Source organism: Aaosphaeria arxii (genome assembly GCF_010015735.1).
Source record: "Aaosphaeria arxii CBS 175.79 unplaced genomic scaffold BU24scaffold_15, whole genome shotgun sequence".
In the NCBI taxonomy this organism is placed as follows: Eukaryota; Fungi; Ascomycota; class Dothideomycetes; order Pleosporales; genus Aaosphaeria; species Aaosphaeria arxii.
In genome coordinates this window covers 126,370-143,710 of record NW_022983488.1, presented here as the reverse complement: position 1 = coordinate 143,710, position 17,341 = coordinate 126,370, and the positions used below count along the sequence as shown (strand labels likewise).

Here is a 17,341-nt window from a genome sequence, read left to right as displayed (position 1 = left end):
TGTATGCAGGATTCTGCTTTAGCCTTTGTTCTTGCATAGAACTACTAGTCAACAAAAGTAGGGCTGGATATGTGCAAAGTTACTCTTAAATATTGTATTGCAGGCTAGTATTTAAGTGTATGACTATGTGCGACTCTCCCTACCTCTACAACTGGAAAGGGATGATTGATTTGTGTTGCTATGCTGATCATTTTCAATTCGTACCACGTGGGGATAGACCGATAGCACTGTTCTGATTGGTCAGATGGTGTTCGCGTTTGTGGCGCTATTGTCACCTTGATGGCGATGGTGTATCATCAGATAGTAGGGATCACGGCGATGATTGAGAGGGAAAATTTTGGACTGGTCACAGAAACAGGACTCAGATGTATCAAATTATAACGCATCACGCATTTTTTCATTTACTTTAAGATTCATTAAGTTTATCACTCACTCTCGACTTCCGATGGGGCACGGAGCGATTCTCCGAAGGGTTCCCGAAGGTGCTCCGAAATCTTTACAACCACCGGAACGCTGGGATGTATCGACCACATCGTCATAGTACCATGTTCTCTTTCGTAGTGCATCGCCTCCGTCAACCTTAACGGAATATTCTGATGGTGGCGTCTAATGTATTGCTCCTACTTAAGTCTTCTCACATCTACACCTTTTGGTCACCAGGCCAGTACGAAATATTTATGTCCACCTTCAATCAATCCTCTTGGTCGTACTAGAATTGAACGACGCAATATGGCATCTTCTTTGAAGGCTCGCCTTCGAGCGACCTGGGATACTTTACTCATCGATCGGCACATGATCTGCCAGATGTTCAAGTGCGTCCACCAGAAAACAATTGCCAAAGTCTTCCACAACTGACCAGCTTCAATAGGGGATCTGTTCCGGTAGCCATATCTCTAGCTTTCTATCAGAGCACTGCCGTGTCCGAGGTCTATACATCTTTGGGATTCCTAGTGTCTATCATTTCTGTCGTTACAGTCAATGTTCTACCCCGCGCAAAGTTGATCGAAATGACATTTAACATCTGTCTCTACACTGCCATAGCAATCCCGATCACCATGCTTTCCACTTGGTCTGGCATTCAGGCTCGGCACCATACGGATCCACAGAATCTGCACCAGTATAATTCTTCACAGAGTGGTATGCAGGCATTGCGGAAGTGCCAGCAGACTTGAAGCTGACAAATTTCAGCAATCACCGCCATTTGGCTTTTCTGTAACATATTGGTGAGCAACAGTATGCAGGCTCGGTATCCTGCACTTCTCATCCCGACGATTCTCTACAACATTTTCGTCATCGTCCAGTATACTTCCTGCTCACGATTCCATACCTGGGAGCAATGCTGGAGCCTGATCTATCTTACTACTCGATGCTATTACACCGGAGTCGCGATCTCCTTCGTAAGTGGTATGGTAATATTTCCAGTCACTTGTCGAACCGAGATATTCGAACTTCAAGAAAAGTTTCTCCATGGCGTTCGCGAAATGCTTACCGAATCTGGAGAGTATTTGGAGACACTTCAAGCAATCTCGGCGTTTTCTGTTGATCAGAAAGAACCGGATTTACGAGCAACAATGGCAAAGGTCAAGGGCACATACGTGCAAATACATCGAGATCTTGCCATGGCAAAACGAGAGTTTGCTTGGGGAAAGCTATCAGCCAAGGATATTGGCCACATGAGTGACCTCTGTCGCAGAATTTTGATGCCGCTGTAAGTCTGGTGTATATTCAATTTGTGATATGGGTTTTGCCAGAAAATAGTTGTACTAACAGTCAATGTGTAGGAGCGGTATTGCTCATCTTCCGGACATCTTGAAACAAGTTCAAAAGGACGGGGGTTGGGCTCCGTCCGATTATGAATCTAAAATGAAAATTGGCCATGCGGAAATGGAGAAACCTTTATCATCGCACGATTCAGAAGAATACGACAGGATCTGGCGAAACTCCATTGGAGCTCTCCTTGACTCTGCGCATAGCGTAATTGCCCTTACAAAGGATGGCATCGAACATGCTGCGCTTCAGCTTGAGATCAGTCATCCTGCGACGAAAAGTAAATTTTCCTTCGGAGCGAATGCCACCAATGCAAACAATATCGACGTGGAAGCAGATGGGCAAACGATAAATCCTGGCAATGCTCAATTTTCACAGCTTCTAGAGGCAAAGTTGAGCGAATTCATGGAACGACGTACGGAGGCCTTAACGGTCTGGGCGAATAGCGAGAGCAGGACATCCAATCCATTGCCGAATCCAACTTGCCACGATTCAGACAAAAGTTTAGACGAGTCATCCGGTACAAAAGTGCACAGGGATCGCAAGCAACTGTATTTGATTCTATACATGCAACACATGGTAAGCCAGAACGCACAACGGCCGTTCACTGGGCATTCGAAAGTCGCTGTAACTAACACCCGACATAGATCCATAGTACTGGTGTAGCAGTGCTTAACTTGTCACGATTTTCCGATGGCGTTGTTGCTAATGGAACCATGTCCAGGAATAAGCTCATAGTACCTTCCCTAAGAAGAGTCTGGAATTGGTTTCTCAGTGTATATGACACCACAGATACGCCATTGCCTGACGATGACAGACCTAATCGAAAAGATGAAAGGAATCTCATGTGGAAGACGACAAACCAAATCGCGCACGACATCGATCATCTCTCACCCCGAAACGCCTACGAAAGATTTGGAGTTAAGGTCCGAAGGTTCCAGTCGTTTCTTAGGGGACCAGAACTCAGCTTTGGCTTTAGATCAGCATGGCAAGTAGTGCTTGGGGATCACTTCATCTCAATATTAACATCAAGTTTAGTGCTACCATGTCATGTGCGATCATCGCATACCTCCATCAGACTCAGGAGATCTTCACTCATTACCGGCTCATTTGGTCCGTCATTATAGCAGCTATCGGAGCGAACATGTCAGCAGGGCAATCTGGAGTATCTTACTTCCTCCGAATCCTTGGTTCTTTCGCGGCCTTGATCATCTGTTATGCTGTGTGGTATATTCCTAACGGGAATGTTCCGTGCGTTTTCCCCTCCCCTGTCAGAGCCACCTGACTGACTACAAACAGAGGCGTCATCGTGGTGATGTGGTTCGTAGCGTTCTTGCAGATGTACTTCCTGCTCAGATGGCCCAAGTATATCATTGGGTGGCTGGTCATCTTCATCACTGAAGTTCTTACGATCGGTTACGAGCTTCAAGTCAGTAAAATCGGCGTCAAAGCTGCGGAATCAGGTGGAATCTACGTTTTCCCGCCCTACTACGTGGCAGCTTTGCGGGTAGCCTGTGTGCTGTGGGGTACCTGTGCATCCATCGTCTTCACGTACCTTCCATACCCTATTACCGCCAGAGGGCTCCTCCGTTCACAGATTGCAGTCAACATGGAGCTCCTCGCAAACTACCACGCCGTCGTACATTCTACTATCAAAGCCAGGCTTCGTAACACTGAGGGCGACGCAGCCGACAAGGACAGCCGCGGCCGTGTCTTGTCGCACACACGAAAAGCAATGTTTAACAAAATCATGTTTCTGAATGCTCAGGTCTCGCACAACGTATACCTCCAAAAGTACGAACCAAGTCTAGGTGGGCGATTTCCTATAGCGACGTTCCAGAACATTACCTCACAACTTAGTCTGTAAGTACTCTTAGAAGTCGATCTTTCACGTGTAAGGCCGGGGAAATTCAATCTGACTTTACAAACAGTCTCCTCGAATATGTCTCGCTCATGTCCTATGCAACGCAGGTCTGGTCATCAAACAACCCAGACGGATCTCTGCACTATCATGATGGAGATCGCAAGTGGCTTGTGGATCTTTCGAAACTGATCGGACCAGTAAACGCCACAGAGCTCAGCGTGAGCTCGATGTTCTGTCAGCTCTCAGCTGCTGTTTCCACAGGCCGATCACTGCCACCGCGCTTAAATCTGCCGAAAGGATATCATTTGTCGGAGAAGCTTTCGGCACTTGACCCCAATATCCTAAGTAGTCAGCATATGCAGGAGACTGGCTACTCTGCATTCGCAGTCATGGAGGTTATTTCCAACATGATTACAAGCGAACTAGAGGTTCTTGTAACCCATATCGAGAGCCTAGTTGGCGTTGTTGACTTTAACTAGCTAGAACCTAATATGTATGAGACCACGTAGCGTATCAAGTTATTGCAAGAATTATATACCATAGAATTATAGATCCAATCAACAGGTACCGAACGAATTGCTCGTCGACTGGTTGATACCCATATTGACCAAGACTTTCAAAAACCAAATACCCAACTCCATTCACAAATCCAACAGTGACCCCCAGTTTGCTATATCACCAATCTCTTACACACAATTTGTCTTCTATTAAACTTGTGATCTTCAAAAACAAGAAACGTAGTAACACAATATCTTGGGTGGAGGATTAACGTACCGCTAGAACCATGCTGATTTACCGTTTGCCCAATGGTGGCAACCACAGAGGCCCCAACAAATTTCGTGTTCTTGTGGAACAATGACCCTATAGTTTGAGGCATGACGTCTGTACGGAACCTTCCGCTGGGAAAGTGTGGATGAAGTGGCTTGGCAGCCCCTTGATCGGAGGTTTTAAAAGACTCGGGGCCCTTAAGTCCGTTAGCACTAGTAATATAAACTGCCGTGTTTAGATCCCTTCCGTTAGCGTGGATTTACTTTGTGAGCCAGATCGTTGGCCACATTGTTGACTGCATAATTTTAGTTATTAGAGGGCTCGCAAGTGACCAGAGAGTTGTGTGCACTGGGAACTTTGAGCGTGTTGGTATTCAGTTTTGATACATAGGTTCTACTGGTAACATTCTCGAGATCTGTTAGATTCATTCGAAATATCATCTGTTCCATCATTGCAAGTGAAAGAATACAGTACTCGGAGAGCTAGATGACGCTCCTAGGGCAACAGTCGGCGCTTTACTGACCAGCATAAGAATCGGCATCTAATTGATTGCCTACAACTCCCAAGAATCGGCGCATGTACCCCATGAGAATCGGCACTCTGGCAAACGTTCGGCAACGACTTACACCAAAACAACTTCAAGGCCTATTAAACCCAGCGTGGCCCTGCTTTGAAATGGGCGATGCCGATGCCTACTGTCCTCTAACAGGGGTCTCAGGTGCAGACACTATCTGACCCAATCTGGCAGCGCTCAAGCACATGTAAACTCCAGATCTTCAGATGATGCTAGAAAGTATTTTGTAAGCTATAGACCCTGCGAATGTTGACTTGATGGACATTAGTGCTGTGTCAAGTCCCTTGCCGGGCTATGGCCCGTACCAGTACTGTAGAAGTCGTTTGAACCCGATCGCCACAACCGGCCGTGTATGTTTATATATAAGGTACTCATCCCAGTCATCTAATTACATCCTATCTGTGAAAGAGACTCAGCACAGTAAAATCATCGCCTTCATCAGCACATCGGGAACCAATCCACCACCGATAGGTACCAAGTGTCAATTCTTAGACGAACAGCGACGCCGTTGTTGAAACACATCGTCAAGAAAATCCTCCGCCAGCCATGAGTTCAAAACCCACGATTGTCTTTGTGCCTGGAGCCTGGTCTGGCCATGATGTTTTCGACGAAGTCCGAAGCGTCCTTGCTTCTCGAGGTTGGCAATCAGAGACAGCCACAAATCGTACGGTTGGTGCGAACCCGCCAACGATGCATCTGCAAGATGATGCTGCTGCCATTCGCGCAATATTACAGCGCCTCGCCGATGAAGGCAAGAAGATAATTTTGGCCGTACACTCCTACGGTGGTCTCGTTGGCGCTGAGGCAGCCCAGGGCTTTGGGATCAAACAGCGCGCTGAACAAGGTCTCCCAGGTGGGGTGATCCTGTTTACATACATCGCATCTTTCGTTACTCCCAAAGGAATGAGTCTTAAGAAAATGCTGGGAGGTCAATTGCCTCCGTGGATGCATCTTGAGGTGAGATCCCATTTCATACGGAGTAAAGTACGCCGCAATGTGGGAACGACTCAGCTAACATGCTATGCATACAGAATGATTCAGTGACCCCCATGATGCCAGAGAAGATTCTATTCAATGATCTGGAACCTAAAGAGGCTAATCGATGGATTGCAAAGTTACAGCCGCAGTGCGAGAACTCGTTTACGGATGAGGTTAGCTACGAGCCATGGCACGACATTCCCTGCGCCTACGTTCACGCTGAGAACGACACCGCGTTACCCCTTGAAATTCAAGAAGCAATGGTTAAGCAGTTGGGCCCAGGAACTTTGACTTACCGAACGTCGGCTGGCCATTTCCCGTTTCTGACTCAGCCAACCACTGTGGTTGACGATCTTGAGGCGGCGGCGGAACAGATCTCTCAGAAGATATAACTACAAGAGGGCTGCAACGCTCAGAACACAGAACATGTCGCGGAGAGGGAGATAAATGGCACCTAGAATGATACTTTGGCTTGTGATCGGTAGGACGGAAAAACGAATGTCGTAGGATGGCCTCCGATGGGTCAACCCTCGGGTCAGGGTTAGCTCACACTGGATCACATCATGATCCATCACGCGAAGATTATGACCTCATGGCGGGCCAGACAAGGAATACATAGAATCAAAGTATCTATTCATGAGAAGACTTTCCTCATAGTCAATATTGAGACTAGTATCCGACACTGTACCTTGTTCAGCTACTTTCAGCTACTCGTAAACAAGTGTGTTCATGAGATATCGCCGTCTCAGCATAAGGGGTAAAACTAAGTATGCACATTTTCGGAGCTGCCCATGCCATGGAAGGTTACTAACTGCGTGAACCAGCTCCCTGAGACCGATACTTGGAGAGGTCGTCGACAGTACGAATTGGTCCAGCAATGCCACATTTTGAGAGATAGTCTGCAAACTATTTCTGCCACGATCTAAGAATTTTAGAACGACTGATCGCGCGGGGGGCTCCAAGTTCCCACATCAAAGTCCTCGAAGATTAAAGCAGTGATGAATTCAAAAGAACCACACAGGCCCGAGCGTAAGATATCCATCTAGTGAGGCAAGGCGCAGCATCTATGAGATATGATATTCTTACGTTATTATCTTTGGTCTCGATTGTCTACACAGTGAAAGGCCTTTGCGATAGCTATTGCTGTGTTAAAGGGTTCTAATGCCTCGCGAAAGGAGGAATTGCCCCCAGCCATGATTGGTTCATTTCGGGGACGAATCAAATAGGGGTGCCGCCCAGTCTGCCGAAATGCCGCAACGGCATACTCACTAATCCAGACAGGATGATCAGGACTGGTCCATGGTGGGAGTGTTCATGGTTTTGATACCCTGAAATGATGTGATTGGTCTGCCGAATATATTTACTGTCTCTTCCATGATACAAGTATTTGCGTGGTGTGACGGTGCTTAGGTTTTCCTAGAGCGGTGACAACTACATTGCCCGGGCTATTTTACTTCGAATTCATTCAAAGGGGTATTTATAAGCCTCCAAGGGCGGCCATTCTCAGTGAGGTTGTCGATGCTGATCTGTGGCGTTTCCAGAGTGGCCACTGCACATCGATCCAGATAGGCAGATGACTTCGGCATCGAATCTGGGTTGGCTACACTAGGATTTCTTTGATCTATAGCCGTCACTGATAGCATCAACTTGTCGGTTTAGTAACAAGAGCAGAATTATTCAACTACCTTCCACCGTCAATGATTCTACCAGTAGCAACAGGATGCAGACTCTTACTGTAGCGTCTTTGTTTGTTTCTATGGGTCCTTCTAAGTGTATAGTAAGTTTTACACCGCTACAGCTGGTCGTCCACGTACTGCTGTTGCTCTACACTGGATCGTAGGAGCACCCGACACTTACGTAGGCTCATGAAACGGAGCGTGTCTGCAGGGACCCAACTGATAGGGGCGGGGAACATCCCACTCTACAGTGCCTGAACGTGATCGACGACACCCAGTTGCTCGACAATAATCATGAATCACGGAAGACATGTGTCATGGGGCGAAGAAACAATTATCAAAAATTTGTATTTACGGAGTAACATCGAATAGAGTATAAAGAACCATTATCCTCTTGTGAATGAACATTAGGCTTCAGAACATCCCAGTACGACCGCCAGATTACCATTCAAGGCAAAGGAAAACACCCGGCCATCATGATGAAGCTCCTCACACGCGTTTTTCTGCTACTTCCTTTAGCTGGTGTGTACGCCGCGCCATGTCTTCCCTCGATCGATCGTGGAAATCTCACCGTGGCCTTGGTACGGGCGCCTCCGCCAAACTGGCCACTTCCCATTGACAACAAAGACTACCGTGGTGTTGATCTCAACATGACAGCGGTGGTCGAAACTGGTATCAGCCTGATGCATGCTGCAAGGGCGAACGGAGCCGATGTAGTCGCTTTTCCCGAGCTTTGGTTTCCTGGGTATGAGCCTCGTTCCCATTGCATTTTTCAGCCTCTAACACCAATTGTACCTAGACACCCCAAGGGAGAACTCACTGATGACTACTTTCGAGAGACATACCTTCCTCTTTACGCTGATAGTGCCATGGTCTTGGGTGACAAATACTGGACTCGGTTGACTGCAGCTGTCAGAGAAATTGGTATCTATGCACAGATCAACTTCGCCGAGCGCGAGGATGACCACATCTATATGTCGCAAGCGCTGGTTGGACCTTCTGGTGATATACTGTTACACAGGCGCAAATTGCAGCCATCAGGCGGCGAAAGAGATATATTTTCTCTGATGGAACCGTTGATGGCCTCCAGGTGATCCGCACAGCCTATGGACGTTGGGGAATGTTGGAATGCTTTGAGTGAGTCTAGATATCCCTTGTGGTTCAAGCCAACACGTACTAATCATATCCCTAGGCATTACTGGCCTAGCATGACATTCAACATGCATGTTCAGCAAGAGTCCCTTCACTTCACTGCTTTTCCCTATCTCCAAGATTCACTCGACCCCACGGCACCTTGGTTTGCAAACGACGTGGTCAACCAGGGCGCTGTCAGCACCTACGCGATACAAGGCAATACATGGACACTGACGCCTGCCGTAGGATCGGCATTCATTCATGACCCTACTGGAATCATGGTTGCCAACGTTTCTGCCAACGTCAGTTTTGAGCAGCAGCCATTTCTCTATCACAGCATCAACACGACAGAGTTTGACTTACGCAAACCTTACGATTTGGACGGGCAGTTCTCGTGGGGCATTCTGGACCAGATTGTGAACAGCTTTCCTGCATCCGTTCCTAAGAAAGAGGGCTCCATGGTTCCCCAGCTTAGTGTATCCATTAAGGACGTTATCAAGCCTGGTAAAGCTGGACAGAAGGCATGAATGTGTAGTCGCTAGTACCACAAAATCACAACTGTTCCGAGCCGTAATAATGGGAAATATGGGTCATAATGCGGCAAACCGACATTGACGATTAGCAAGATAGAGTGTTGCACGTCAATGAGTCCTCTCAAATGCTGCCAAATATGTAACCATGTTTTTATCTCATCTTTCACATACGACCATTGGACATTGAAAACAGGGCTTCCCGTTCGCTCAGCCATACTTAAGCAATGTACCGGCGGACTAGTAGTTGAGTGGGTGACCATCAGCGAATCCCCGCTGTTGTATGTTTTTTTGCGGTTTGTTGCAACTTTTTTGGCACCATTTTGGGTAGGTATCTGTGCGCGCCAATGTGGATACTGATGTGGATCCAACCGGCGTGAACTCGTTCGCAAAACTTCCAAAACTGTCCGTCCGGAACTCATTAACAATACTGTGAACTTGTAATGAACTGTTTTTTTTGGCCGATTCAATCTGATATCTTGAGCTTTGCATACTTTGTTACGGATGTGCTCAGTATCATAAGACCATTGAGGTCATTATTTCCAGACAGATCGACAGAACGGGGAGCATCCACTGCGGAGGAGAGTTGAAACTTGCAAGTCACGATGTAAATAAATGACATGATATGTGTCTGGTCGACGCTTCAGTTGGGCTATAAGATTAAGAGATAGCGAAAATGTGATGGCTTTCTGGGTCACCACCTGGGCTGGAGATGTGAAGGCTGCATTATACCTGATGTATACAGAAACATTCTTCCTCTAGTAAAGCACAAAAGATTCAAGAGTCCATTACGCTTGTTGGTTGCGGCCAGGAGCGAAAGTGGCGGGCTAGCTAACACCTCGTATTGTCCTTTGAAGTGCACCCCGGACACCGTGAGGTGATCGTCCAAGGGAGAGTGGAGGAGCACACTAACGGATCGTATTCACATATCCTTTGCGTCGCGTCAGACAATAATGAAATTGAAGATGGACGAATCCAATCCCGTCGAAGTGCGCTGTTCCCCACTCGACGATAAATGACCTTCGTGCCACCACGTAACAACACTCTATCCTCGCGTGGCTGTTTTCGTGTAGCCTATACGAGTGCCATGTTACAAATGCGATGATAATGGTAATTCGAATTTTAGAGAGGATTGTGTCCCTTGGAAAGGAACATTGGTTGACCATATGGCGCCCTTTGCCTCCCGCCTCGCTACCAGAGAAAATGTGCATCGGCATATATTCTGCGACGCGACTGCATCAAATGTCCGGAGATATTGCCGTTGAGAACATACCATGATGCTAACAAAGGAATTGATCGAGTTACAATCTTCTATTCTATTCGGTATATTCCTTCCATCTCTAGGAAACGATAATTATTTAGATGAGCGAGCAATGGCGACACATGCCTTGAACTCATCTATGCGGTTGCTGCCCAAACGTTGCCCTCCAAATTTCCACCAATGTTTCCAAATTCGTCACGACATGTTTTCGTGTGCAACCCAGGCGAATACATGTCGAAGTATCCAGCCTTTTCTGCGAGGCTCTTTCGGAAACGCGGGGACAGGTTCCTGGAGTCGCTTACCACGCGCGCTCATTCCTGGGGTCAAGCCACTTTATATAAATTAACCGTGTTACAGCAAAAACCCGGTTGACATGGGGAAAACCCACCACGAGGTTGCCACCGTCCCCGCAATTTTCCAAATACCGTAATTCTTTAATCTATGCCTCATCTCGTCGGTGGCACTAGGCACTACACCGTACCGGCCCGTACAGTCCACCCGGTGCTTTGTGCAACGATCACGTGTAACGACCGATATACAACTCCATACGCCCAGTGACCAACCTTTCCTCAAACTTACCTTGGCCCGACGTCTGATTTCCCTGTTGGTGGATTTCGCCGCGCCTCAGCCTACAATGGCAATCAACTTTTTTATATCGTGGAAGCTTAGGGTGCGTTTTACTATGATCTCCGTGACCGAACAGGCTAGGATGTGAAATGAAGATGGGGGTTCCAGGTCGCACGACGACCAGAAGACCAAGCCATCCATCGATATAATCGGATATGCTATGAGTTTTCAGTGTTGGCGGAAAGAGTGGAAATTGTATATAAGGCATATCTCTCGAACCAGGAAAAGATATTCAATCAATCCTTCCATCCACGCCTATCTACAGTGCATACCATCTACTTTGCGGGCATTCTATCTACCATTTACCCATAGAGGATCTACCAAACCACCACCCGCACTTTCAATATCCATCGCCAGCATCAATATGCGTACCACATTCTCCGCTGTAGCCCTATCGGCTGCCGTCCTCGCACCTCTTGTCTCTGCCCACGGCCACGTCTCAGGCGTTCAGGTCGCTGGTGACTGGACCCCTGGCGCAGATCCCGTCTGGTTCTATCTGCCCGCAAACCAGCAGGCAAAGACTGCGGGATGGAAGGCCCTCAACCAGGACAACGGCTTCGTCTCTCCTGACGCCTTTGGCGGCAACGACATTGCTTGCCATAAGAGCGCTACCCCTGGTGCCGACTACATCGAGGCAAACCCAGGAGAGACCTTGACCTTCTACTGGAACACCTGGCCCGAGAGCCACAAGGGTCCCATCATCAACTATCTCGCTCCTTGCAATGGTATGTCTTCACTCTACTCCTTAACCCAGACCTAGATACTCGTACACCCGCCTACCAGCGATCCCTTCAGAAGAAACATCCATGCTAACCAACTCACTCTTCTAGGTGATTGCACCACTGCCTCCGCCTCCTCCCTCCGCTTCACCAAGATCCAGCAAGCCGGTCTCATCACCCCCGGCGGCACCGGAACCTGGGTGACCGACCAGCTCATCTCGAAGAACTTCACCGCGACGCTCACGCTCCCCTCCAAGCTCAAGGCCGGCAACTACGTGCTCCGCCACGAGATCATCGCCCTGCACGGCGGCCAGAGCGACAACGGCGCCCAGGCCTACCCCCAGTGCCTCAACCTCAAGGTCGGAGGAAGCGGCAGCGTCAGCCTGCCCAGTGGCACCGCCGGAAACGCCCTCTACAAGAGGAGCGAGCCCGGCATCATCTTCAACTTGTACACCAACCCTACTAGCTACACCTTCCCTGGCCCCGCTCTCTGGACCGGTGCTAACTAGATTGTGTACACTTGATGACCAATCTGGGTACATTTATGCCGAGTAGGTGTTTTACATATTGCATTGTGAGAACGGTGTGGTAGAGTGATGGAGGGGAGTTCAACATAGCATGGCGAAGGGAAAACAGTGGTGGTTTGGAGAAGTTCGACAGCATTCTTCGATTGTAAATATTTGTGCATCACAGTCTTTATATATATAAGATCATTATCCTGCATATTCACGTTGACCAAAACTTTGTGCCTGTGAAGAAAAAGATCAAATTTGGAATTGAAAACTATCCCATGATTTGCTGTGTCGGTGATGGAACGCCGATATGATGAGAACGCAAATGACCTGCCTGGGTCCGCCAGCAAGCCGGCATGCTTTATATAATAAGCCATTGACACCAAGCAGTTAAGCATTGCAAGAAACAAATATACACATGGGCATGGCTCTATTTCGGAAAGGTCAGGCTGCGCACCAACCAAAAGATGGGCCCATGGAAAAATAAAGATCAGGAAAGAGGGGAAACTCTTCTAAGTCAACGAATCGGAAGAAAGAACGCCTTGCATGGTTCGCAGACTTTTTAAACTTCTCGGAAGGGTCGCTACCTTCCTTCTTCGGCGTCTTTGAATTGCGTTATGTTTGTGGTAATCGTCGTTCGCTTGGTTCTGGAACGAACGTGGCGAGTTCAGGATGATTCCCATAATGGCGGACGTAGATCTCTCACTTGATCGGTCGGTGCCGGGAAACCGGTCGAGCAAGTCGTGGTGTCTTTGTGGAGAGGAAAGGAAGATTTAAGGGTTGCCTTCGTTAAAGTGGCTTGTTAGGATGGCGGCACTGGCATTGGTGCTTTTGTGGGTGGAAGATGGGCTTTTGACATTGAAAGCGAGTATGAGATCGGCCGTGACTGCAACACTGGAACAGCTTTTTGTTCTGTGGATAGGAGAATTTATAATCGGTAGACGTGGCTTCATTGCATGTGAAGCGAAGAATTTCGATGGTCATTATCAGGGTTGAACTACCGAACGTTTTCTCACGAGAACTTCGTGGAACAGGCTGGTGACTTTGATGAAAGAAGACGGAGAGAAATCTTTGAAAACAATGAATGAGTTTTGACTTTGGTCGAGATGTGAGATTGTGGCTTCGGATGACGGTGGGTGACTTGGTTGGCTCTGAGAGAAAGGAGGTGCAAGCTTATGCTCTTTTGGAACTTTGGAAACGAACGTCGATTTTGGAGAAAATTGTGTCAGAACCTGAGATCCATAGAGAATACGACTTCTTATATTTGAAATCGGTCGATTCAATGATAACTTTGATACGATGATTGCGTTGTGGACTTTGGGCTTTGGTCATGTTGAATTTTTGGTGTTGAAGAAAGTTGCTTTGGGTTTTGCGATCGAAAAGTGGGGCTTGACCTTCGGTTGTGAGGAACAAAGTTGCTTGTGGGCTGAGAATTTGAAATATTGAGCTCAAGTATCAGATCGAAGATGCAGGGGAACAAAAAGTTCGCTTCAATGGCTTTTTGCTGCAGGGGAAATAAAGTGAGTAAAAGTTTGATGTTGCAGTTCGTGGCTTCGAAGAGATGGGGTGACTCCGAATGCGGAGCAGGCGTGGTTTCATTTGATAAAAGACGATAGAATCTACTATGCCCTAATAGTGGCAATGCAGTATTACCAAGTTAGAGGAGACGCAACTCATCTCTGATCAGCTGCTCAACTTCCCAGCGAGTTTCAGTAAACCAGTTGGTACGAAATGCGGATGCTAGAGATCGAAACATGGTCGACTTTTTTATGTTGTGATTATTGAGTTAATGTGAGAACGATAGTGGCGACGGTAATCAATGGGCAGAAATCTTGTCTTCTGTCTCGACAGGTCGCTTCCCGTTGTTGTTATGGTTATTTTCCTCTGCACTCTTCTCGCTGATGGTGGTTTCGTAGGCGCCTTTGACGTCCTGGTCAATCGACGAACCTGATGCGCTGTTTTGGAACTCCTCATCGGAAGTCCCTTCCTCCTTCTTCTTGTCGTACTTAAGGGCAAAGTACATGACCCAAGTAAAGATGATGAGAGCAATTGCACAGCCCAGACAGAAAGAGAATCCTTTCCGGAATCTCGGCGATTCGACAGTCGGGAATGTGAGTAGTGGTGTCCAAGCGGTGGAGGACTGGGACAAAAGGTTGATCAGAACCAAAGTAAAACTTCTTTCCTCGGGACTGTCTCTAAGAAGATTATTGACCCAGCCGTGAAAGACACTGGACAGGGCGTTTGACCAGTACATTGTTGCGAACGCGAACCAAAGTGCATTTTCGGGAACGGACCAGATGGTGAGAATAACGAGGCCGATTGCATTGAAGACCGAGCACATGGTGATTGCATTCGCTGGACCAATCAACAAATCTGATGCGAAGCAGGCAAACAGTGTGTACGGAATACCGAGAGCGGGTGCGATGGTTCCGAGCTCGTTGACGCGGGCTTTGCTGTAGCGTTTTCCATTGCCGAGAGACTTAATCCATAGCAAGAATGATCCAGTGGATTTGTGAATGCCAGCATTCCAAAAGAGCGCATCCGTCAGGACGATGAGCCAGAATCGATAGCCGAGAAGGGTTTTGGTGATGTGTTTGAACTTCATCTTGCCTTTGGTGACGTGGCCATGCTTTTCTAGTCGTTTACGTGATACTTCGACATCATGGTCCGTAACGATCCATCGGTTGGGCTGGTCGACAGTTCCAGGCAGAACAAAATATCCGATAATACCGACGGGTATGGTTATGATGGCGCATATTATGTACATCCAACGCCATCCCTCAAGGCCGTGAACGCCTTCGAGTCGATGAGAAGCACCAGCTTGGATAAGACCTGCAGTCAAAGTGCCGAGAGCGAGTCCGGTATAAAAGATTCCACCACGTCGAGCGATCTCATGACCCCTATACCAAGATCCAAAGACGTAATGCATGGCCGGGAAGAAGGCTGCTTCAAACCATCCAATCATGAAACGGTACGCAGCAAGTTCTGCATACCCATGTACGCGGTATTGCAGAAGTGTGAAGACGCCCCAGAGGATGTCGCAGATTGGAATAAGCCAGTGAATAGGGACGTATGTCATGATGAAACTGGGCGATTATTAGCATGAATCTGTGTTGATGGGTTGAAGTGACGTACAGGAAAGGTATCTGGCCGAGGACTGATCCGAGAGTGAAGAGAGTCTGTAGCTGGACCAACTCATTGCCTCTGAATCCAAGGTCCTCCTTCATTCCCGCGACGTAAGCATTGTTAAGGTTAGATTGATCAATGTATTTGACCCAGTATGCGAGGACGGAATAGGGGACAAGGAACATGTCGATCTTGGTGATGAGCCGTCGCTCCTCTTTGGTATCCTCATCAGAGAACCATTTGATGTGCCACCATTTTTCTCTTGGAACAGATGACATGATGGAAATAAATCGGCTCTATGGCCTAGGGTGCAGTAGAAAGTGGAAGGAAGTGCCTGCAAGATGAAAAGCAAACATCATGCGCAGTCGGCAACCTATATACCTGGATATCGTGGAATCGGAAGTTCTCGTCGGTAGGTGAACCACATCCCTGGCCGCCTCACATGGCGCAATGTCCATTTTGTTTTCGCAATATATCTCGGCGCAGCTCTGGATACGACGGTATGGTGGTAGGTTGTAGGCGACTCAGGTACAAGTGCTCTTGGGAGCAGTGATCTGGCGGAGATACGACTTTAGGTCGTGGGATGGCTGGGATTAAAGGCTCCGTCTTCGGTGAGATGTGAGAATACCAAGATATCGAGTCTCCACAATTGGTTGACGGTTGACGGGGAGTCGAGGACTTTTGGGTTGTCGACGTTGAAAGTTGAGGCGATTGCGTGCTGAACCCCCACAATGTCGGAAGGCGCCCATCCTCACCACGTTGTGGCGGCTTAACTGGGATAAGAACCCTTTCGGTTCTGGGCTCAAGCCACTTGAAAAATTCCCGGGAAGTTGTCGTTCCAAAACACCGTGCGAATTGTATCGCTCGAATTGAAAGGAGGCGTTGGAGACTTGGTGGTTGATATCACGTGCAGGCCAGCTGGGAAGGGTCGGGTCGTCCTAAGAATTTAGTAAGACAATAGCCAACGCCATGTATGGAACCTTCAATACTCACAACAATCTTAAGCCCCCATGCTTTTCAGTACTCGTCGGTCGATTCTGCCGACTAGAGATCATCTTCGTCGTCGTCGTCGAGCCATGGACCCAACTGCCTCGCCGCGTACCCGACCCATTCGCTGTGACTTAACTTCTGCATCCAGGCCAGGTGCTGGGTCAGCGCCTGCTTGTACGCCCCCTCGTCGTTCCGGTGCGAGTTGAAAAACGGCGTCTCGACTATGGAGGCCAGCTTCTCCTCGAGGTCCATGTCCGACAACCAGGCTTCCTTGAAGCCAGCTTTTCTTGCCATCGCATTGTACCTTTCAATCATGGATATGAGGCCCTTCTTCTCACGCTTGATCTCGGAGCCTACTGGGAGCTCTCTTTCGTCTTGGGAACTCTCGTCCAGAATGAATGAAGTCGCTTGTTGGGCGGGAGGAGCGACTTTCACTAGCTGCGGAACGACCTTCACCTGCTGCAGAGCGGGTGCTTGAACCGGAACAGGAGCGGGTGCCTGAACCGGGGCAGGAGTGGGTTGCGGCTGAGCAGTAGGAAGAATCACATCGGTATCTTCCATCTCTATGTCCCCGTAATAGAGCTGAGGTGCCTGACTCTCTGCTGTACCCACCTGGATATAGGTGTTCTTGTCGGATGGCTAAAGGACAACTCGTTAGCAAAGTGATTTTTTGAGAAATCATCGAGATGAAGGCAACAAGTTCCCGAAGACACCATCTAATAAATGATGACAATCACTTACCAAGGGAGTACAGTTGCCGGAACAGTTTTTCTCCACCTCGAAGATGCACCACTCTTGGTCTACTTCCATTTCCC

General features: G+C 48.1%; 6 protein-coding genes across 6 annotated transcripts; 4 read left to right on the top strand and 2 right to left on the bottom strand.

Moving 5' to 3' along the window:
* Positions 1 to 547: 547 nt before the first annotated feature.
* Positions 548 to 4,145, top strand: BU24DRAFT_428928 (uncharacterized protein; the record flags this gene model as incomplete). The annotated part of the gene is made up of 8 exons (XM_033529601.1): positions 548 to 812; positions 869 to 1,137; positions 1,189 to 1,708; positions 1,782 to 2,346; positions 2,415 to 2,755; positions 2,806 to 3,018; positions 3,067 to 3,630; positions 3,699 to 4,145. Coding segments are annotated over exons 1-8 (2,963 nt in total), but the record flags the coding sequence as incomplete, so codon positions are not given.
* A 1,374-nt stretch (positions 4,146 to 5,519) lies between these two features.
* On the top strand, positions 5,520 to 6,350 carry BU24DRAFT_402255 (alpha/beta-hydrolase; the record flags this gene model as incomplete). The annotated part of the gene is made up of 2 exons (XM_033525517.1): positions 5,520 to 5,930; positions 6,005 to 6,350. The coding sequence occupies 2 exons, from the start codon at positions 5,520 to 5,522 to the stop codon at positions 6,341 to 6,343; spliced, it is 750 nt and encodes a 249-aa protein (XP_033377291.1). The 3' UTR covers positions 6,344 to 6,350.
* A 1,753-nt stretch (positions 6,351 to 8,103) lies between these two features.
* Positions 8,104 to 9,329, top strand: BU24DRAFT_474368 (carbon-nitrogen hydrolase; the record flags this gene model as incomplete). Its single annotated transcript, XM_033532838.1, has 4 exons — positions 8,104 to 8,372; positions 8,427 to 8,616; positions 8,649 to 8,764; positions 8,820 to 9,329. 4 exons carry the CDS (start codon positions 8,104 to 8,106, stop codon positions 9,286 to 9,288), a joined length of 1,044 nt encoding a protein of 347 aa, XP_033377290.1. The 3' UTR covers positions 9,289 to 9,329.
* Positions 9,330 to 11,543: 2,214 nt separating this feature from the next.
* BU24DRAFT_359140 (lytic polysaccharide monooxygenase) lies at positions 11,544 to 12,407 on the top strand (the record flags this gene model as incomplete). Its single annotated transcript, XM_033524026.1, has 2 exons — positions 11,544 to 11,904; positions 12,010 to 12,407. The coding sequence occupies 2 exons, from the start codon at positions 11,544 to 11,546 to the stop codon at positions 12,405 to 12,407; spliced, it is 759 nt and encodes a 252-aa protein (XP_033377289.1).
* A 1,819-nt stretch (positions 12,408 to 14,226) lies between these two features.
* Positions 14,227 to 15,814, bottom strand: BU24DRAFT_474367 (major facilitator superfamily transporter; the record flags this gene model as incomplete). The annotated part of the gene is made up of 3 exons (XM_033532837.1): positions 14,227 to 14,265; positions 14,338 to 15,496; positions 15,546 to 15,814. 3 exons carry the CDS (start codon positions 15,812 to 15,814, stop codon positions 14,227 to 14,229), a joined length of 1,467 nt encoding a protein of 488 aa, XP_033377288.1.
* A 726-nt stretch (positions 15,815 to 16,540) lies between these two features.
* Positions 16,541 to 17,198, bottom strand: BU24DRAFT_88731 (uncharacterized protein). Its single transcript, XM_033534749.1, has one exon. It carries the CDS (start codon positions 17,085 to 17,087, stop codon positions 16,581 to 16,583), a length of 507 nt encoding a protein of 168 aa, XP_033377287.1. The 5' UTR covers positions 17,088 to 17,198; the 3' UTR covers positions 16,541 to 16,580.
* Between the last annotated feature and the right edge of the window lie 143 nt (positions 17,199 to 17,341).